At 39.0% G+C, this 19,949-nt stretch overlaps 1 protein-coding gene across 1 annotated transcript in view; it reads left to right on the forward strand.

The window, feature by feature from the left end:
* The window catches only part of LOC125344151 (vascular endothelial growth factor receptor kdr-like), a 206,469-nt gene that overhangs the window by 145,729 nt on the left and 40,791 nt on the right, over positions 1 to 19,949 (forward strand). The window contains exons 21-25 of the mRNA XM_048336761.1: positions 2,470 to 2,558; positions 3,625 to 3,832; positions 6,304 to 6,401; positions 9,891 to 10,013; positions 10,118 to 10,229. Coding sequence (XP_048192718.1) covers positions 2,470 to 2,558; positions 3,625 to 3,832; positions 6,304 to 6,401; positions 9,891 to 10,013; positions 10,118 to 10,229 — 630 coding nt within the window. The remainder of the gene's footprint in view (positions 1 to 2,469; positions 2,559 to 3,624; positions 3,833 to 6,303; positions 6,402 to 9,890; positions 10,014 to 10,117; positions 10,230 to 19,949) is intronic.

Below are 19,949 nucleotides of genomic sequence, written 5' to 3' on the forward strand. Positions count from 1 at the left end.
AATTTTGGTTTGCAGGTAATTTATTGAGTATTATTGAAAAAACCTGCTATGTAATTTGTTATTTGTGTTGTTGTATCCTTATCCAGGGTAATAATGCCTTCATAGAATGATTTTTGAAGTGTTTCTTCTGCTTTTGTTTTATGAAATAGTACCCATGTACTATTTCATATTAAAGTAAAGATTCCAGTAGAGTTCAGCAGTAAATTGTCCTAAAATGTCCTTGGTTTTGTGTATTTGGAGAGAAGTTTAAATTTCATTGCTGGTAATATGCCCTTATTTTTCATGCTTCAGCTTAGGTCATCTGTCCATAAAAATTTGCTCATTTCTTCTAGATTTTAAAAAATTTATCAGGCCACAATTCTTCAAAATATTTCTAAGTGAAACTCTAGATTTAAGTGGTATTGTTTTAATATCTCCCTTTCTTCTCTAACTTTTTTTCCCTGGGGCTTGGGACTCAAGGGCCTGAGCACTGTCCCTGGCTTCTTTTTGTTCAAGGCTAACACTCTACCACTTGAGTTACAGCACCATTTCCAGCTTTTTCTGCTTATGTGGTATTGAGGAATCAAATCCAGGGCTTCATGCATGCTAGGCAAGCGCTCAACCACTAAGCCACATTTCCAGCCCTGTTCTCTTACTTTTATTAGTTTGAGCATTCTCTCTTCATCTCTGTTTGGGTATGGGTTAGTAAGTCTTACCTTTACAAAGAACTTTGTTGTATTCATTTTACAAATTGTTCTTTTTATTTCAAGTTGATGAACTTCAATACTGAGTTTTCTTATTCTTATAGTCCATTAATTTTAGGTTTGTTTTATGTTTTGATAGTCTAAGACATTTTAGATGTATTATTAGGTTATTACTTTGAGTTGTCTATGAATTTTAATATAGGTGATCATGGCTACAAATCTCCTTCTTAGAATTGCTGTATCTCATCATTTTTGGAATTTTATATTCTCATTTATATTTTACTCTGGGAAGATTTTAATTTTCTCTGATTTCTTCAATGACCCAATGATCAATATAAAGCATAAAGTTCATTCTGCATATCTTATATGCTTTCTGTAAATTTGAGTTTCTGATTTCTAGATTTATTATTTGGCAAGAAACAAGTTATTCTATTTTTTGTATTTAATGTCTATTTTGCACAGATGTTAGTTAAGTCCATTTGATTTATCATGCAGATTAATTTTGAAGCTTCATTGTTAACTCTTTGTCATAATCTCTTGATGGTGAGATACCAAAATCTTCCACTACCATGTTATCTGGACATTTATGTATCTTTATATTCAATAATGTTTTATGAGCTTGTGTGCACAATCATTTGTTACTTTTGTACTTAAAATTATTATATCTTCTTGTTCCTGTCATTATTGTGTAGTGGTGTTCTTTATAATTCCTGAATAATTTTTGCTTCAGTTTGCTTTATCAGCTTGCTTTTGGATTATATTTGCTTGAAATGTCATCCTTCATTCTTTTACTTCCAATATGTGCATTCTTTACCAGCAAGTTCTGTTTCTTACAGACACCACACAATAGGATCTTGTTTTTCAATCCATTCAGCCAGTCTATTTGAATTAAGAGTTGACACTATTTTTATTTAGGTCTTTATTATTATTTTTGTGCTAATTTGCATTCCTTTGTCCCTCTCCTCCCCCCATGCTTATTTAGTACTCTTTGTTCTTGTCTTTCTCCCTTACTCAGATGGTGTCCTGGATTTCAGTGTTGAAAATATTTGATTCTTTTCTAATTCCCACTTATTTGTCTATTCTTCTCATTAGATTTATTCTTTCTTGAACTCTAATGGTTATAATGATTGCAATTGTCTTTCTGAATTGTATGTTCAATTCCTTTAAGTTTCTTCTGCAGTGCTGGGTTCATTTCCATGAATTGCTTTCATTGGTGTTTATCTTTGGAATTCTTTTTGGGGGGGTTGGGGCTTGATTGTGAGGCTTCAATTCAGAGCCTGGATACTGTCCCTGAGCTGTTTTTTCTCATGGTTAGTACTTTACCACTTTGACCCATAGCTCTACTCACAATGTTGACTTGTGATCCTTAGATCCTGAGATCTTCAGATCTCAGCCTCCTGAGGTAGTTAGGATTACAGGTGTGAGCCACCAGTGCCTGACCTGGAATTCTTTATTTCTCCCTGTTGACTGTGGTGTCTTCCACGTTACACAACTCAATATACTTCAAAGTCAAGCTCAGGAGGTTCATTGACCTTATTTTGCCAGTCATCAAACTATGTTTGCTAATCTTTCTCCTCCTTTACCAATCAGTCTTTTTTTGGAAAGGCAGTCACTATTCTTTCTAATATAAATTACATCACTATTCTTTCTAATATGAATTACATTCGACTGATTCATGACTAGAGCTATTTCAAGGTATTGTAAGATATCCCTGGTCATAAGGTTACTAAAAGAGAGTCAAAAAGTTTGCCACTCCTCATCATAATTCATGAACAACTTTTGGCAGGTCCTTTGATGATTATAGTAGAATTCTGCAAATATGGAAATCTGGCCAACTTCCTGAGAGGAAAGAGAGGAGATTTTATTGCTTGCAAGGTAAGTTCCCAAATAGAACCCCACAGTCAATCCCAATTTTGGAGTCCTTTCTGTAGATTTTGTATTGATAATTGGAAAGAAAGGTAGGATAGGAACATCATTGGACAGCAGTGGTCAGTGATTATATTGGTCAGTGTTTATAGGGTGTGCATTTATATGTTCAATGGAGATTTTAATCCAATTAGTACTGAAGCAAGTAGTTTGTCATCAAAAGAAATATCTTTGCTTTGTGTTGGCCTCAATTACACTGAAGCCCAGAGTTGTTAGCTTACACCAGACTCCACTATTTCCTTAGTCTTCTGTAGACATGAGTCTAAGCTTTCTGATTTAATTTTGATCTCCAGAGTGAGGATTTTAGGGTGGATAATTTTTAGGTCTATGAAATGACTCAAATGTTTTACCATTCTCCTTTTATGTCCATGTGAACATGTTACCTGCCACAGTCCGTATTTGAGGAAAAGTTAATTGACTCCACTTCTCAGAATACTGCAAAGAATTGCATCAGATAATCACATGCTTTATTTGGAAAGTATCTGAAATTGGGTTATGAATGAAGAAAAAAATCTTTGTCTCCAGTCATCTGACTCAGTACTGAACTTAGCTAGTAATTTATTATTTTGAGATACAAGCCCCTCCTCTAGACTAATTTTAGCAAAGGGAAAGGAGGTAGTAAGTTTAAAGCACCATCTGGTTCCATTCTATTATCTGTGCTCCAGAAAAGCCCTTTTGAGTTCAAGAATATAACAATTTGGTATCCTTTGGATTACATATCCTATAAGATATTCTGGCCCTGGGAAGTTCTGCTGACTTCTGGGACAAAGTCCTTCCCAAAAGTGGCTAGCTTTAGGCATTATACCTATTAAGGATATATTAACTGGTATTAAGGCATAGAGAATACAACTTCAGGTTGATATTCATTACTATCACCTTGGACTCAAACTATGTAAACTGTGACTACTGCCTTATACATTTTTGGGGCCTTAGTTTCTCTAATGGAAACATACTGGGTCGGAATAGATGATTTTTAATGTCAGTTCTAATTCTGAGAATCTGTTTAAAATACCAGTCTCAGCTCAATATGGAAAAAAAGATGAAGGCTAGTCATGATTCGGTCAATGATCTTACCCAGCTGACTAAGTACCGTCTGCAGAGCATGGCTAGTACAGGAAGTTCTACCAGCTCTGGTTTCATTGAAGACAAGAGTTACAGTGAATCTGATGAGGAAGAAGGAAGTAATCACCAACTTGTTGGGGCCGCATCCACCCACCAAGTAGGTATGTATAAGTAGGCCCTTCTTTTGTGGCCAGCACTAAAGGCTGTTCAAGAGTTTGAAGTAGGGGACAAGGACAGATGTTGTAGAACTCTACACTCAATTCCATTTTGGGGATCTTCTCTGGCATTTTCTATTGGCAGGTTGCTCCAGAAAGCCATATCCTGGGGCTATTGTTTACCCAGAAATGTGTACCAGTATATATGGTCTAGTATTTGGTCTAGTCAAAAAATGATTGATTGTTCAACAGAAGTAATTAATAAAAGGAGTAGAAACTGAACTCAGGTTTCCTACTTCTTCCAATTCTCCCCCATCATCCTCATTAGAGCTACGAGATTCAGGTGTTGACCCTGAGGATTTGTCTTGTTTTGCCTGAGGTCTCTGCTTAGCTATGGCCTCCAATGCTGTTTCTGATCTTTCCTGATGATTGTATTCTTTGCTCTGCTAATGTCATTTTATAGTCCTTTTGTTACAAAAATTCCTTGATAGATGGTATCTGCATTGTTTAAGCATGAGGGGCCTTGCACTGTCCTGAAAATTCATTACATTTGTATTTTATTGCTTGTTTTACTATGTTACATTTGGGAATTCACGTGTCTTCTCTAGGTTTCCATTTTCCTTCCTTATTTATTTATTTATTTATTTATTTTGCCAGTCCTGGGGCTTGAACTCAGGACCTGAGCACTGTCCCTGGCTTCCTTTTGCTCAAGGCTAGCACTCTGCCACTTGAGCCACAGCGCCACTTCTGGCCATTTTCTGTATATGTGGTGCTGGGGAATCAAACCCAGGGCCTCACGTATATGAGGCAGGCACTCTTGCCACTAGGCCATATCTCCAGCCCCTCCATTTTACTTCTTGTGAAAGAAAGTAAAGAACTTTGTCCAGTGCTTTTTTACTGGACATTTTACTCTGTGAATTTAATGCAACTACTCTAGTACATGGACATTAGGAAGTTCAGAAGTAATTTCTGTGAACTTTAAATCTATTGAGGAAAAGAGGAGGGAAAGATACAATGAATGGCACATATCAATGGTGGCCATACATGCTGACTATAATAGTTTAGGCCTTTTGTCACCATGTATAGTAGACATTTTTTATGCTAAAGCTCTGACCTCCAAAAAACATAGCCTTGTTTTCAATGTTTTTTTTTTTTTGCCAGTCCTAGGCCTTGGACTCAGGGCCTGAGCACCATCCCTGGCTTCTTCCCGCTCAAGGCTAGCACTCTGCCACCTGAGCCACAGAGCCCCTTCTGGCCATTTTTTCCATATATGTGGCGCTGGGGAATCGAACCGAGAGCTTCATGTGTAGGAGGCAAGCACTCTTGCCACTAGGCCATATTCCTAGCCCCAGTTTTCAATGTTTTTAAGCAGTTGTACAAGGGAGGTATCATTTAACAAAGCAGTATATGAATACAATGCATCTTGAGCTGTGTTACCTCCTTCAACAATCTCATCACCCTTCAGCCAATCCCTTCCCTTGTAGTTCTCAGTTTTGTAGTACTTACAAGGAATTCTTTTTTTCTTGGGGGATGGGGTCGGTTGTGGGGCTTGAAGTCAGGGCCTGAGTGTAGTCCCTGTTCATTTTTGCTCAAAGCTAGCACTACAACTTTGATCCACAGTGCCACTTCCAGTTTTTTGGTGATTAATTGGAGATAACAGTTTCACTGATTTTCCCAGGCTGTCTTTGAACATGATCCTCATATCCCAGCTTTCTGAGTAGCTATGATTATAGGCCTGAGCCACTGGCACCTGGCACCTGCATTCTCTCCCACTATCCCCTTTATTGTCTACTCCTCTTGACAAATGGATTAAGAAAATATTGTATATATACACAATGGAATGTTACTTATCCATTAGAGAGAATGATATTGTACCATTTATAAGGAAATGGAAAGACTTGGAAAAATTTTTATTAAGTGAAGTAAGCTAGACCCAGAGAAACGAAGGATGCTGTTTTTTTTTTTTCCATGTAGCGGTAGATAAAATATGCTTATAAATCTATAATTAAGCACATTGGGTGGTATGAAAAGTTATAAATGAATTAACTGAATTATAATAGATACTATGAAGTGCTCAAATAGTATACTTTATTAAGTCAAAGCCCAACAAAAAGAGTATCATCTTCTTTTTCATACCCAGAAAAAAAACAAGGAAATCTTGATAAACGGTGTATCCCATTTTGGAAGCAATATACAGTAACCATAGAACAATCAAGGTATAAACTATTGTCCCACTTGAGATAAGCTTGCAACTATTTTGATGCCCACAAGTATATGATTATCACTTATAAACATACATGATATCTTAAAATCAAAGCCTGTTGTCAAAAAATTGCCTCCATTCTCCAAGATTTTGTGGAAAGCAGGTATTGTGTTGTAGGAAGATTTTGTTTAAATCAGGTATCTTTAGTTCTACAGGCTTCTGGGGAATATTTTTTAACTACTGACTTTCTTCTTCAACCTCTGTTCTTCTTTAGAGACAGATGATCTCTACAAGCGCCCTCTCACTTTGGAGGATCTGATCTGCTACAGCTTCCAAGTGGCCAAGGGCATGGAGTTCCTCGCTTCCAGAAAGGTGAGCACCCATATTCTTTTTTCACTTCCACTAACTGGTAAAGCAAGGCTGGTGAATTTCCATCACAGTGATGTCTGTGATAGCTAGTACTTTTTTTTCTGTCCTCCTAACATATACCTTATACAATTTTCCCTCTCTTTCTAATTGTTGTTTGCAAATTTTATGTTTATTCACCTTACAGACAGCTACTCAACTTGAATGTCTTCTGTTGCTAGGAATTGAATTTTTAGACTCTAAACAAGTCAATGGTTGAATATTTAAATCCCATTACTGAGTTGTGGCTACTAGTACATATTGAAATAAAATTCATTCGGTAAATATATATTGATTGCATAGAATATTCTTTGTGTAAGTGCTAGAGATAGACATGAAAGATTCAAGTTTTCTCTCCTCAGAGTCTAGTGAGTAAGAAAAATACTGTATGTAGCAAAAGAGTCTATAGCCTATAACAGATGCATGAAACAAATGCTTTCTGACTTATATGAGGAATCTTGTTGAATCTATGAAGGTTTCTTAGATAAAATTGTATTTAAGTATTATAATAGAGATATATTTTTGTGCTGGTCCTAGGGCTTAAACTCAGAGCCCAGGCACTGTCCCTGAGTTATTTTGCTCAAGGCTAGAGCTCTACCATTTGAGCACAGCATCACTTCCAGCATTTTTGGTAGTTATTTGGAAGTAAAAGTCTTACAGATTTTTTTATTTTTTATTTTTTTACAATTTCATATGTTAGGCTATGGGTACATTTCTTGTACTATTTGTTACCTCCTCCCTTATTTCCCCTTCCCTCCTCCCCCTTTCCCTCTCCCCTCATGAGTTGTTCAGTTGGTTTACACCAAATGGTTTTGCAAGTATTGCTTTTGGAGTCATTTGACTTTTTATCCTTTGTCTCTCGATTTTGATAATCCCTTTCACTTCCCTAATTCTAATACCAGTATATACAATATCCAGGGTACTCAGATGAGATGACAGTGATAGCAGGGGCACAAACACAGGAAGGGGATACAAGAGGATCATCAACAAACGAAGCTATGGTTTCACATGGCATGTTGAAAGTAATTACAACAGCCATATAACACTCGTTTCCATAACATGGAGTTCATTTTACTTAGCATCATCTTATGGGTTCATAAGGGCATAGCTATTGGGCACTTGGGATCCTCTGCTGTGACTAGCCTAAACCTGTGCTAATTATTCCCTATGAGGGAAACTGTAGCATCCATGTTTCTTTGGGTCTGGCTCACTTCACTTAGTATAACCTACTATATTTCTGTGTTTTTAGACAAGGTTCCTTCCAATGTGCTTTATAAGAAATATTGCCATATCCATATATGTGTACTTCATATGTACTCCTGAGAAAATAATTCAGTATATAGAATTACCTCAGCATGGATACCAAAATGTAGGATTAAAGTCCCCAAAAGGCAGGAAGATCATAAGTTAAGTGTCTTCATTCTCCCTTGCCCCCAAGTAAGAGATAGCTATCCAGAATGGGAAAAGCCTTTGAATGGGTCAAGTATCTAATTAGAACACAGTGCATCAAAACAAACTTCATAAAATGTTCAATGAGGTTACTAGAATATCTGAAAATCCAGAAGTGGCTTTAGGAATAAAAAAGGCATTAGTCACCACTCTTGTTCTCAGTTGCCCTTTATTTCTCCCCTTCCCTGTCCCTCTCCCCATCCCATTCCCCCTCTCCTTCCCCTCCATCTTCTCTTTGCTTTTTTGCTTGAATTCAGAGCCTTGTGCTCATTCATCTTTCTTGCTCCCAGTTGAAGCCCTTAATATTTGAGCCATGCATCCAGCCTGCCTTTTTCTTTTGGCTTATTATTTTGGAGAATGAGTCTTGTAGACTTTTTTTTGCCCAGGCTGTCTTCAAACAGAGGTCTTCCAGATCTCAACCTCCAGAGTAGCTAGGATTACAGGAGTGAATCAACATTGCCTGGCTACGACTCTGATATCTTTCATTGGTTTTTTTGTTTGTTTGTTTGTTTTAAATTTTTATTGTCAAACTGATGTACAGAGAGGTTACAGTTTCATACATTAGGCATTGGATACATTTCTTTTGTTTGTTACCTCCTCCCTCATTCCCCCCTCACCCCTCCCCTTTCCCCCCCCCATGAGTTGTTCAGTTCATTTACACCAGTTTTGCAAGTATTGCTTTTGTAGTCGTTTGTCTTTTTTACCCTGTGTCTCTCGATTTTGGTATTCCCTTTCAGTTTCCTAGTTCTAATACCAGTATACATGGTTTCCAATGTACTCAGGTAAGATACAGAGATAGTGTAGGTACAACCACAGGAAGGGAATACAAGAAGATCATCAATAATAGAAGCTACGGTTACACATAGCACGTTGAAAGTAGTTACAACAGTGATATAACAATCATTTCCATAACATGGAGTTCATTTCACTTAGCATCATCTTATGTGTTCATAAGGGTATAACTATTGGGCTCTTGTGATCCTCTACTGTGACTTGCCTAAACCTGTGCTAATTATCCCCTATGAGGGAGACCATAGAGTCCATGTTTCTTTGGGTCTGGCTCACTTCACTTCGTATAATTTTTTCCAAGTCTTTCCATTTCCTTATGAATGGGACAATGTCATTCTTTCTGATAGAGGTGTAAAATTCCATTGTGTATATGTACCACATTTTCCTGACCCATTCGTCTACTGAGGGGCATCTGGGTTGGTTCCAGATTCTAGCTATCTCATAAACTTTTGTGACAAGCTGGTTTTGGACCATGATCCTCAGATCTCAGCCTCCTGATTAGCTAGGGTTATAGGCATGAGTCTCCGATGCCCAGCTAAGACATGTAAATTTTAACATATATAGGATACATGGAGTTGAATGGAGGAGATGTTGGTGAACCAGAAGCTTAGCAAACACTTCATATAATGCCAAAACACCTTCATTTCATGATTTCCAACTGCCACCAAATAAATTTTAGCCAGAAATATCATGTGCTCAGACTGGTGCTTTAAGAATTTAATTTTGATTGCCCAGATGAACAAATAGGTGACTAGTCCATTGGGCTAGCATAGAAACAGAGAAAAGAACTAAGATATCATTGCACTTATGCAAATGAACCACATATTACAGTCATATATACAGCAGGAGAGGATGCATTTATGTTCAAATCTCAGGTGACATATTTACCCAATATCCATGAGCAAAGTGTATAAGTAGTTGCTAAATGGAAGATATCAGGCAAGTGTAGTGGGGATTTAAAACCCCCTGCCCTAGTCAAATTTTGGAGTGGATCAATTAATTCATGTCTTGGTAAATTTTAATGTAAGGCATTTTTTCTCTGGAGTTGTATACCTTTTCCACATCTCCTTTTCTTTTCTGGTCTCCCATTCCTTTTCCACATTCTGATTCTCTCTTCCACACTTAAATAATCAATCCATTCCATGGCTGAAAATCTGTTAACCTGCACCTTCCCAGGGCTTCACAACATTCAGAACTATCTTTTTCCCATTTCTTTAGTGCATCCATCGAGACTTAGCTGCTCGAAACATCCTTCTAGCTGATAGCAATGTTGTGAAGATCTGTGACTTTGGTTTGGCCAGAGACATCTACAATGACCCTGATTATGTTTGGAAAGGAGATGTAAGTTCAAGCTTCTCTGACGTACTGCACCAATTCCAGGGTCTTGGGCCTTGTTAGTGTTGTGGCCTCTCTTCTCATCATCCTCTCTATTTTTGGTTTTCCAGGCAAGACTTCCACTTAAGTGGATGGCACCTGAAGCTATTTTTGACAAGATTTATACCACCCAGAGTGATGTGTGGTCCTTTGGAGTTTTGCTTTGGGAAATATTCTCTCTGGGTAAGTGAGTCTTGTTTTTGCCCATTCCTTACTCCTTGTCAGTCACAGCTCCTGTTGCAAACCAATCATCACTGCACATTATCCCATATTTTTAAAGGATCATAGGCAGAATTAGGTAGAAAACTGTGTGTGCGTGAGTGCGTGCTTGCCTGCTTGTTTTGGAGCTGAACTCAGGGCCTTGACACTGTCCCTGAGCTTTTTTTATTCAAGGCTAGCACTCTACCACTTGAGCCAAAACTCCACTTCTGACGTTTTGGTGCTTAATTAGAGCTAAGAGCCTCATGGGCTTTCCTTCTTTGGCTGGTTTCAAACTATGATCCTCAGATTTCAGCTTCCTGTGTAGCTAGGACTATAGCGTGAGCCACTGGTGCTCTGCTTACATCCTCAATGGAAGAAAAACATTAAACACAGCCTCCAAATTACCTTACACTTTTAGGAAAATTATGAGATACTGTGCACCTTGCATAAGTGCTTCCTTCCATGACCCTAACTCTAAAACTTTCTATGGTACAATTATTTTTAAATTTCTTAAAAGAATTCACATTTGCCTTTTTGGGGAATTGAATGCACCTAGATAATTCAGAGACAATTTAGTTTAAGTTTTGTTTTACTGAGTAAAAAGAAGCTTCAAAGGTTTGAATCACTAAGTTCTGAAATGATGAAAGATGTTCTTTTTGCCTAAGGAAGCTACTTTGATGCTCCTAGACAATGTCCCTCAGTCTATTCTCAGAAGGCTTTAGAAACAGGGAAAGAAAAGATATTTGTACAAAAATGAAAAAGACACAATTTAGTTTTGACCTAAGTTATATGTGATAAAAAGTGGAAATAGAGGCTGTTGCAGTGATTCCTGCCTTTGATTACACCTCTGAAGGAAGCTGTAGGTAGGTGGATCTTGGAGTTTAACTAGTCCTAGGCAGAAATGGGCATCTACCTGAAATGTAACTAAAGCAACACAGGATAGGACATGTGGATCAAGTGATGAAGTGCCTCCCTAGCAAATGAAACCCCAAGTTCAAATTTCAGTAATGCCAAAACAACAAAATGTGTAACAAAATGTCTGGAACAATGTCAGTAAGAGACACAATGTATGAGAAAATTTGAATTTGTGAATGGGCTTCTCAGTATTGTATCTTTGATACAAAATGTACAACGACACATAATCCATTTTACAAACATCACTATTTTGGAAGGGTGCTACTGGCAAATAGATGCAAAAGAGGCTGAGTAACTTTTCAAAGAGTATATGGTTTTATAATTGACTAGAAGCTGTCTTCTTTTTACTTGGTTCCACAGATTTTGTACTGTTGTCAGTAATATAAAGTAAATAAAATGTTAATGGATAGGTGGATATTAATTTTCTTTTAAACATTTTGAGGAAAGTCTTTGAAATGCTTTACACGTTTTCCTGACACAGTAACTATGCTTTATTTTCGTCCTCTGCTCTTCCATCCAAAGTTTTGTGACCATATCTACTTGCAGTGGGATCTCAACATTACCTATGTCCCTGTGTCTGAACTCATCTCCACATATATTGCTTTGCATGTTTTCTTTTATGGCTATAGTTCTTAGGTTTACATGGGTTTTCTATGAAAAGATCATACTTTTAAATGTTCAGACAAGCTAAGCACTAGTTGCTCACACCTGTAATCTTAACTACTCAAAAGACTAAGATCTGAGATTGCAGTTTGAAATCAGCCCAGGCAGGTAAGTCCATGAGACGCATCTTCAATGAAATACCCCCCCTCCCCACCCCACCCTCCCCAAAACCATCCAGAAGTGGCACTGTGGCCCAGCTGGTAGAGTGCTAACTAGCCTTGAGCAAAAGAAGCTCAGGGACAGGTCCCAAGCCCTGAATTTAAGCCCCAGGACTGGCACACACATAAAAAGTGTTGAGATAGTTGGAAGCATAGAAACCAGGTAAATTAAAGTTAATTAAATCACATATTACCATTTAATTGTAAGACATTGGACTGCCACAGCAGTTTTTCTCCAAGAGGTACTGTACTTGTACTAAATACATAATAATGTAGGTGATATGCATTATTATTTGAAAGCTACTAAAGTGACTAACGATATATTGCTATCTCATTTAATTGTTCTAGCTTCCTGTACCATAAGATAGATATTATTTATTGTTGGACAAACTGAAGGTCAGAGAATTATTGTATTCAAGATCATATCCAAAATAATACAGCTATGTGAGATCCAAACATCAATGTATTACTCAAAATTCTTTCCTAATAGAATGAACACTCAAGTAACATAGATACCAAGGAATGTAAGTGGTTCTAGTCCTTGGAATTATCCCAGAATTAAGTGCTTTATCATGGCCATTGGCTCATTCCTGTAATACTACCTATACAGGAAGTAGAGATAGGATTGCAGTTCAAGGCCCCCTAGGCAAAAAGTGTTAGGAGGACTCCATCTGAAGCAACAAGTCAGGTGTGGTGGCAAATGTCTGTAATCTCAGTGATGTGGGAGTCATAACATCACAATCCAAGGCGAAACCAAGCAAAAAGTACATGATCCTGTTTGCAAAAAAAGGAAAGCAAAAAAGGCTGGGAAATGATTTAAGTGGTAGAGTGCTTGCCTGGTAAGTGCATGACCCTAAGTTCAAACACAAACACCACCCCAAAAATAGTGTTATCCAAAGCACTAGGTTTATTTCTGTGTTTTTAGACAAGGTTCCTTCCAATGTGCTTTATAAGAAATATTGCCATATCCATATATGTGTACTTCATATGTACTCCTGAGAAAATAATTCAGTATATAGAATTACCTCAGCATGGATACCAAAATGTAGGATTAAAGTCCCCAAAAGGCAGGAAGATCATAAGTTAAGTGTCTTCATTCTCCCTTGCCCCCAAGTAAGAGATAGCTATCCAGAATGGGAAAAGCCTTTGAATGGGTCAAGTATCTAATTAGAACACAGTGCATCAAAACAAACTTCATAAAATGTTCAATGAGGTTACTAGAATATCTGAAAATCCAGAAGTGGCTTTAGGAATAAAAAAGGCATTAGTCACCACTCTTGTTCTCAGTTGCCCTTTATTTCTCCCCTTCCCTGTCCCTCTCCCCATCCCATTCCCCCTCTCCTTCCCCTCCATCTTCTCTTTGCTTTTTTGCTTGAATTCAGAGCCTTGTGCTCATTCATCTTTCTTGCTCCCAGTTGAAGCCCTTAATATTTGAGCCATGCATCCAGCCTGCCTTTTTCTTTTGGCTTATTATTTTGGAGAATGAGTCTTGTAGACTTTTTTTTGCCCAGGCTGTCTTCAAACAGAGGTCTTCCAGATCTCAACCTCCAGAGTAGCTAGGATTACAGGAGTGAATCAACATTGCCTGGCTACGACTCTGATATCTTTCATTGGTTTTTTTGTTTGTTTGTTTGTTTTAAATTTTTATTGTCAAACTGATGTACAGAGAGGTTACAGTTTCATACATTAGGCATTGGATACATTTCTTTTGTTTGTTACCTCCTCCCTCATTCCCCCCTCACCCCTCCCCTTTCCTCCCCATGAGTTGTTCAGTTCATTTACACCAGTTTTGCAAGTATTGCTTTTGTAGTCGTTTGTCTTTTTTACCCTGTGTCTCTCGATTTTGGTATTCCCTTTCAGTTTCCTAGTTCTAATACCAGTATACATGGTTTCCAATGTACTCAGATAAGATACAGAGATAGTGTAGGTACAACCACAGGAAGGGAATACAAGAAGATCATCAATAATAGAAGCTACGGTTACACATAGCACGTTGAAAGTAGTTACAACAGTGATATAACAATCATTTCCATAACATGGAGTTCATTTCACTTAGCATCATCTTATGTGTTCATAAGGGTATAACTATTGGGCTCTTGTGATCCTCTACTGTGACTTGCCTAAACCTGTGCTAATTATCCCCTATGAGGGAGACCATAGAGTCCATGTTTCTTTGGGTCTGGCTCACTTCACTTCGTATAATTTTTTCCAAGTCTTTCCATTTCCTTATGAATGGGACAATGTCATTCTTTCTGATAGAGGTGTAAAATTCCATTGTGTATATGTATCACATTTTCCTGATCCATTCGTCTACTGAGGGGCATCTGGGTTGGTTCCAGATTCTCGCTATGACAAATTGTGCTGCGATGAACATTGTTGTGCTGGTGGCTTTAGTGTGTTTTTGTTTGTGGTCTTTTGGGTGGATGCCCCAAAGTGGGGCTGCTGGGTCATAGGGGAGCTCTATGTTTAGCCTTCTGAGGAATCTCCATACCGCTTGCCAGAGTGGCAGAACCAGTTTATATTCCCACCAACAATGAAGTAGGGTTCCCTTTTGGACACATCCCCTCCAACATTTATTATTGCTAGATTTCTTGATAAAGGACATTCTTACTGGAGTGAGGTAGAATTTCAATGTTTGTTTGATTTGCATTTCTTTTATGGCCAGTGATGTAGAGCACTTTTTCATATGTCTCTTGGCCATTCTCATTTCCTCATCACAGATGTCTCTAAATCTTTAGCCCACTTTTTGAGGGGGCTGTTGGTTCATTGTGGGTTTGTTTTGGAGGAATTTAATGTTTTTAATTCTGCATATGTTTTAGATATGAGGCCTTTGTCCATTGTATGGCCAGTAAAGATCTTTTCCCAATCTTCAGGTTTTCTGCTTATCTTGCAAGCTATGTCCTTTGCCCTGCAGAGATCACCTATATCTTTCATTGTAAGGTAACCAACAGTAACCCCTGCATTGTACTCATAGAAAGGGAGTGGCAGGTACAGTTTCAGAAGAATCCACTACTTGGACACAAGGAACACTAACTCTTCCAACTTCAAATGCCACTCTGTGAATCCCTGTTTTCAACATTGTGGCTCTGGCAAAACTGTGTACTCCCATGCTTAAAACTGAGAGCTGCTACTGGTTCAGGGTGGCCTTGTGATATGTGGGTCCTTTCTCTAAACACCTGAGCTACTACCATAGTGAAATAGATCATTTCCCAGTATACAGAATTAATGTATCTTTTTTTTAGCCAGTAATGGGGCTTGACCTCTAGGCTTGGGCACTGTCCTTGAGCTCCCATAGCATTCTTTAGTCAGTTTGATCTTGTTTGTATACATGTGGCTCCTTATGTTTGTTTGTTTGTACTGGGGCTTGAACTCAAGGCCTGGGTGCTGTCCCCTAAGCTTTTTTTGCTCAAGACTGGCACTCTACCAGAGTACTCTACTTGAGCCACAGCTCCACTTCCAGCTTTGTTGAATAGTTTATTGCAGATAAGAGTCTCATGGACTTTCCTGCCTAGGCTAGCTTCAAAACCATGAGTAATTAGAATTAGAGGTCTGATCCACCAGTGCCTCTGCCTTTTAATGTTATATATTTTAGGTGTAATTTCCACATATGAGAGAAAACACTTTTATCTCTGAACCTGTATTGCTTCACTCAATCTCTTTTATGTGCCCACTTCAGAATCTGGCTTCATGGTTGTACAGTGTGCCTTCTCATGCTTCATACAATGGAACATTCTGTACCATGGGTCCTGGAACCAAGGTTTCTCTTTCTGTGTGCCCATATTCCATAGGCTAGGTCCAGTAGACCCAGAGACTGTTATATATATGGATGTGTCATAATTCTGGATTTTAGCCATTCAAGTATTCTAGAAATTCTGGCAACACACATACCATTACCAACATAGTAGCAGAGATTCATGAATCTTGGCAACATTACCTTAGACTCTCTCTAATCACGGTACTTCCTTCTGTACATATTTATGTTCTAGACCCTCTCTCTGTGTCTAATGCCTCTGTTTCAGTAGTGTGCCTTCCAACCAAGCATGATATAAGGGAAAGAGCCTGAGTCACAACATCCCTAGTGAGAGAAAGAAATTAGGGGTAGTACTCGGGTAGCCTGTACAATTGAATACCTAATTACACTTCACTGTTTTTGTGGACATCTTTGGCTGTTAAAAAAAACATGTAGTAGACTATTTGCCAAGGTTGATATCTGCTGGTAAAGATTCATGGAGACTAGCCTAGAAGCATAACTACCATGATCCATGCAATGGAAGCACTCCTATATACTAGCAAGGGAAGATGTTTCCCAGTGAATTTATCCTATAAAGTGTGAGAAAAAGTGACTTATGCATCAATATAGAGACAACAACACATGGCAGAAAGATTCATAAAATGTCAAGGTGCTTGGTGCCCATGGATAACACCTGTAATCTTAGCAACTCAGGAAGCTGAGATCTTAAGATCAAGCTTCTAAACTAACCCATGCAGAGAAATCTGAGAGCCTCTTAGCTCCAATTAACCAGCAACCCCTCCCACCTGAAATGGAGGTGTGGCTCAATTGGTATAGTACTAGCATTGAGCAAAAAAGCTAAGTAACCGAGCCCAGGCCCTGAGTTTAAGCCCTAGGATCAGCATACACACAGAAAGTCAAAGTAACATAGCATGTACTTTCCCTAAACCAATTCTAGAACTGACACATACATGCACTCATGTGTGCACATGCATGCACACATACACTCACAAAACCTGAAATTATAACTTAAAATGAACTGTAGTTTCATTTTTAGGCCTCTTAAGTCATGTAATTTACTGGATTTTAAAATGGAATAAAGCTGAGAATGTGGCTTAGTAGTAGAGTGCTTGCCTAGCATGCATTAAGCCCTGGGTTCAATTCCTTAGTACTACATATACAGAAAAAACCAGAAGTGGCACTGTGGTTCAAGTGGTAGAGTGCTAGCCTTGAGCAAAAAGAAGCAAGGGACAGTGCTCAGACCCTGAGTTCAAACACTAGGACTTGCAAAAACAATAACAACAAAACAAAAAAAATAGAATAAAGAAGAAACAAGTGCAAATGAAATGGATAAGAAGTATATCACATTATATTTCCAATTCTACAAATATTTGTTGGGTGTCTTCAGAATTCAAGATACTTACTAGAGGACACTCTCCTTAATCTCCTTGACTAACAAATATTTTGAGAAGAAATTAGTACCCAATTAATTCTAATGCCTGCCAAACTGTGACAAGCCCTATAATGAAAGTCTGGTTTGAGTAAAACTATTACGGAGTTCGAAGGAGGAGATTCCACATCCCTCCAAGAGTTCACCACTCAGAGACAGTCTCAAGCAAAAAGATGGATTTATTGGGGAAGCAAACTGGCCAGCCAGGGATGCAGCACAGTCTCGGGAGCTGAAACTGCCACCCTAAAAATGTGGGCTGTCCAGCCAGGGATGCAGTGCGGACTTGGGAGCTAACACTGTGACAGTGAAAAGCGGGCTGACTGGCCAGGGACACAGTGCATACTCAGGTGCTGACACTGTAACAACTAACAGTCCTTGAGCTGGTGTTTATAAGGGTAAAAGCATAGCACAGATATAGGGGGTTGACACAGGGGGTAGAGCACGCAACAAACAAGCAAGCCTGGCACAGATGTAGGTTAACATGGAGGGTAGAGCAAGCAACAAGTTAAGCAAGCCATTTACAGAAGCAGAATTTGGGGGTCAGGTTGACCTAATCTACTACCACCACCATTTCCTACCATGTTTCCCTAGTCAAGATGCAATCAGCTGTACTCCCTACAACAAAAACAAAAACAAAAACATTGAAAATGACATGAATTTCTACATCTGTAGAGGAGATACCTAGGAACTTCCTGTAAAGAATAAGTAAGTGGAATTAGATCTTGAAAGATAAAATAAAGTTTGTGTATGGTATGGGTTGTGGGAAAGGTAAAGGGAAGGGACCTCTAGGAGACAAAGAACACTTATACACAACAAAGTAGAGGGTGATTAGCTTATGAATAGATTTTTTAAAACTATTTTTGTGCTGGTCCTCCTGGGTATTGAACTCAGGGTCTAAGTGCTCTCCTTGAGCTTTTTCAAGGCTGACACTCTTTTTTTTTTTCCAAATTTTTATTATCAAACTGATGTACAGAGAGGTTACAGTTTCATACGTTAGGCATTGGATACATTACTTGTACTGTTTGTTACCTTGTCCCTCATACCCCCCTCACCCCTCCCCCTTACCCTTTCCCCCCTGAGGTGTTCAGTTCACTTACACCAAACAGTTTTGCAAGTATTGCTTTTGTAGTTGTTTGTCTTTTTTTTACCCTGTGTCTCTCAATTTTGGTATTCCCTTTCAATTTCCTAGTTCCAATACCAGTATACACGGTTTCCAATATACTCAGATAAGATTACAGAGATAGTGTAGGTCCAACCACAGGAAGGTGATACAAGAACATCATCAATAATAGAAGCTACAGATACACATGGGACGTTGAAAGTAGTTACAACTGTGATATAACAATTGTCTCCATAACATGGAGTTCATTTCACTTAGCATCATCTTAGGTGTTCATAAGGGTATAGCTATTGGGCCTTGTGATGCTCTGCTATGACTTGCCTAAACCTGTACTAATTATTCCCAATAAGGGAGACCATAGAGTCCATGTTTCTTTGGGTCTGGCTAAGGCTGACACTCTTATTACTTGAACCACATTCTTCTGGCTTTTGTTGGTTATTAGGTAAGAATCTCAAGGAATTTTCTACCTGAGCTGCCTTCAAACCTGTGATCCTCAAATCTCAACCTCCTGAATAGCTAGGGTTAAAAGTTTGAGCCCTGAAAGCTCTGGCATTTTTTTAAAGTTTTTTTTTCCATAACCAAACATTATAATCTAGGACATAGATCCTTGAGAAAAAGCCTGTGATTAACATTTAGATAAAAGACATATGTAATGGGGTCCCCCCAGGGGAGAGGACCAAAATGTAATGGGGCCCAAGGGGGGCCCATCCCTCCAAGAGTCCACACTCAGGGACAGTCTCAAGTAAAAAGATGGATTTATTGGGGAAGAAAAGAGTATACTGACCGGCCAGGGTCACGGCCCAGACTTGGGATCTGGGACCGCGACCATAAAAAGCAGGCTGGCTGGCTGGCCAGGGCCACAGCACAGACTCGTGGTTGGGTTATAAAGGCAAATACCATGGTCAAGCCTGCCACACACAGGTGGCCAATGAGGTTACAACACTTACAGAGCGTTCCAGGTCAAACGCAGGTGGCCAATGTAGTTACCATCTGCCTCATAGTAACTGTTTGAACCAATCTATCATTTTAGTTAGACTTGGTGCATGGATTTAGCAGGGCTCACATGATGCAGGTGGATACGCCTACTCAGGGGAGGGCACAAGTTTAACCCTGAATGGTCCACTGCTCAGGTGGTCAAGCAGTTTACACAATCTTACCACAGTGAAGGGGAACTTCCCTGGATAGGGTGGGGGAGATCTTAGTGAAGATGGAGTCGGCTTCTGCTCTTTTTAATCTGAGATGGAGTCAATCTGACACCCCTCAATAGCCAATGATGGCACTGGCCAGATCTGACCTCCATATTACATTCCCCCCCCCCTTTTTTTCTTGTACATAAAAATCAAATAATTGATTTCTCTTTTGGAGAGTTTAATCTTGCCCGGACTGTAAAGTGACTCAACCCACAGGCTGCTGGGGAGAGCAAGAATGAGACAAGAGCCAGACCCATAGGACTGCTGCTCTTAAGTTTGCACCCAGAATGAAACAGCTTATCTGTGAGGTGCACCCCCAGGAGAGCTGCAGGTGTTCTGACCTTTTTAAGTCTCCATCCAGTTACCTAGGTAACTGGCACACCTGGAGGCAGTTACCTCCCTCCTTTCTCTGAGGTCACACCCTAATCCATCTGGATACACTCTAATACACTTGGACACACCTCCCACCCCAGACA

This window comes from Perognathus longimembris, chromosome 28 (assembly GCF_023159225.1).
Source record: "Perognathus longimembris pacificus isolate PPM17 chromosome 28, ASM2315922v1, whole genome shotgun sequence".
NCBI classification, from domain to species: Eukaryota; Metazoa; Chordata; class Mammalia; order Rodentia; family Heteromyidae; genus Perognathus; species Perognathus longimembris.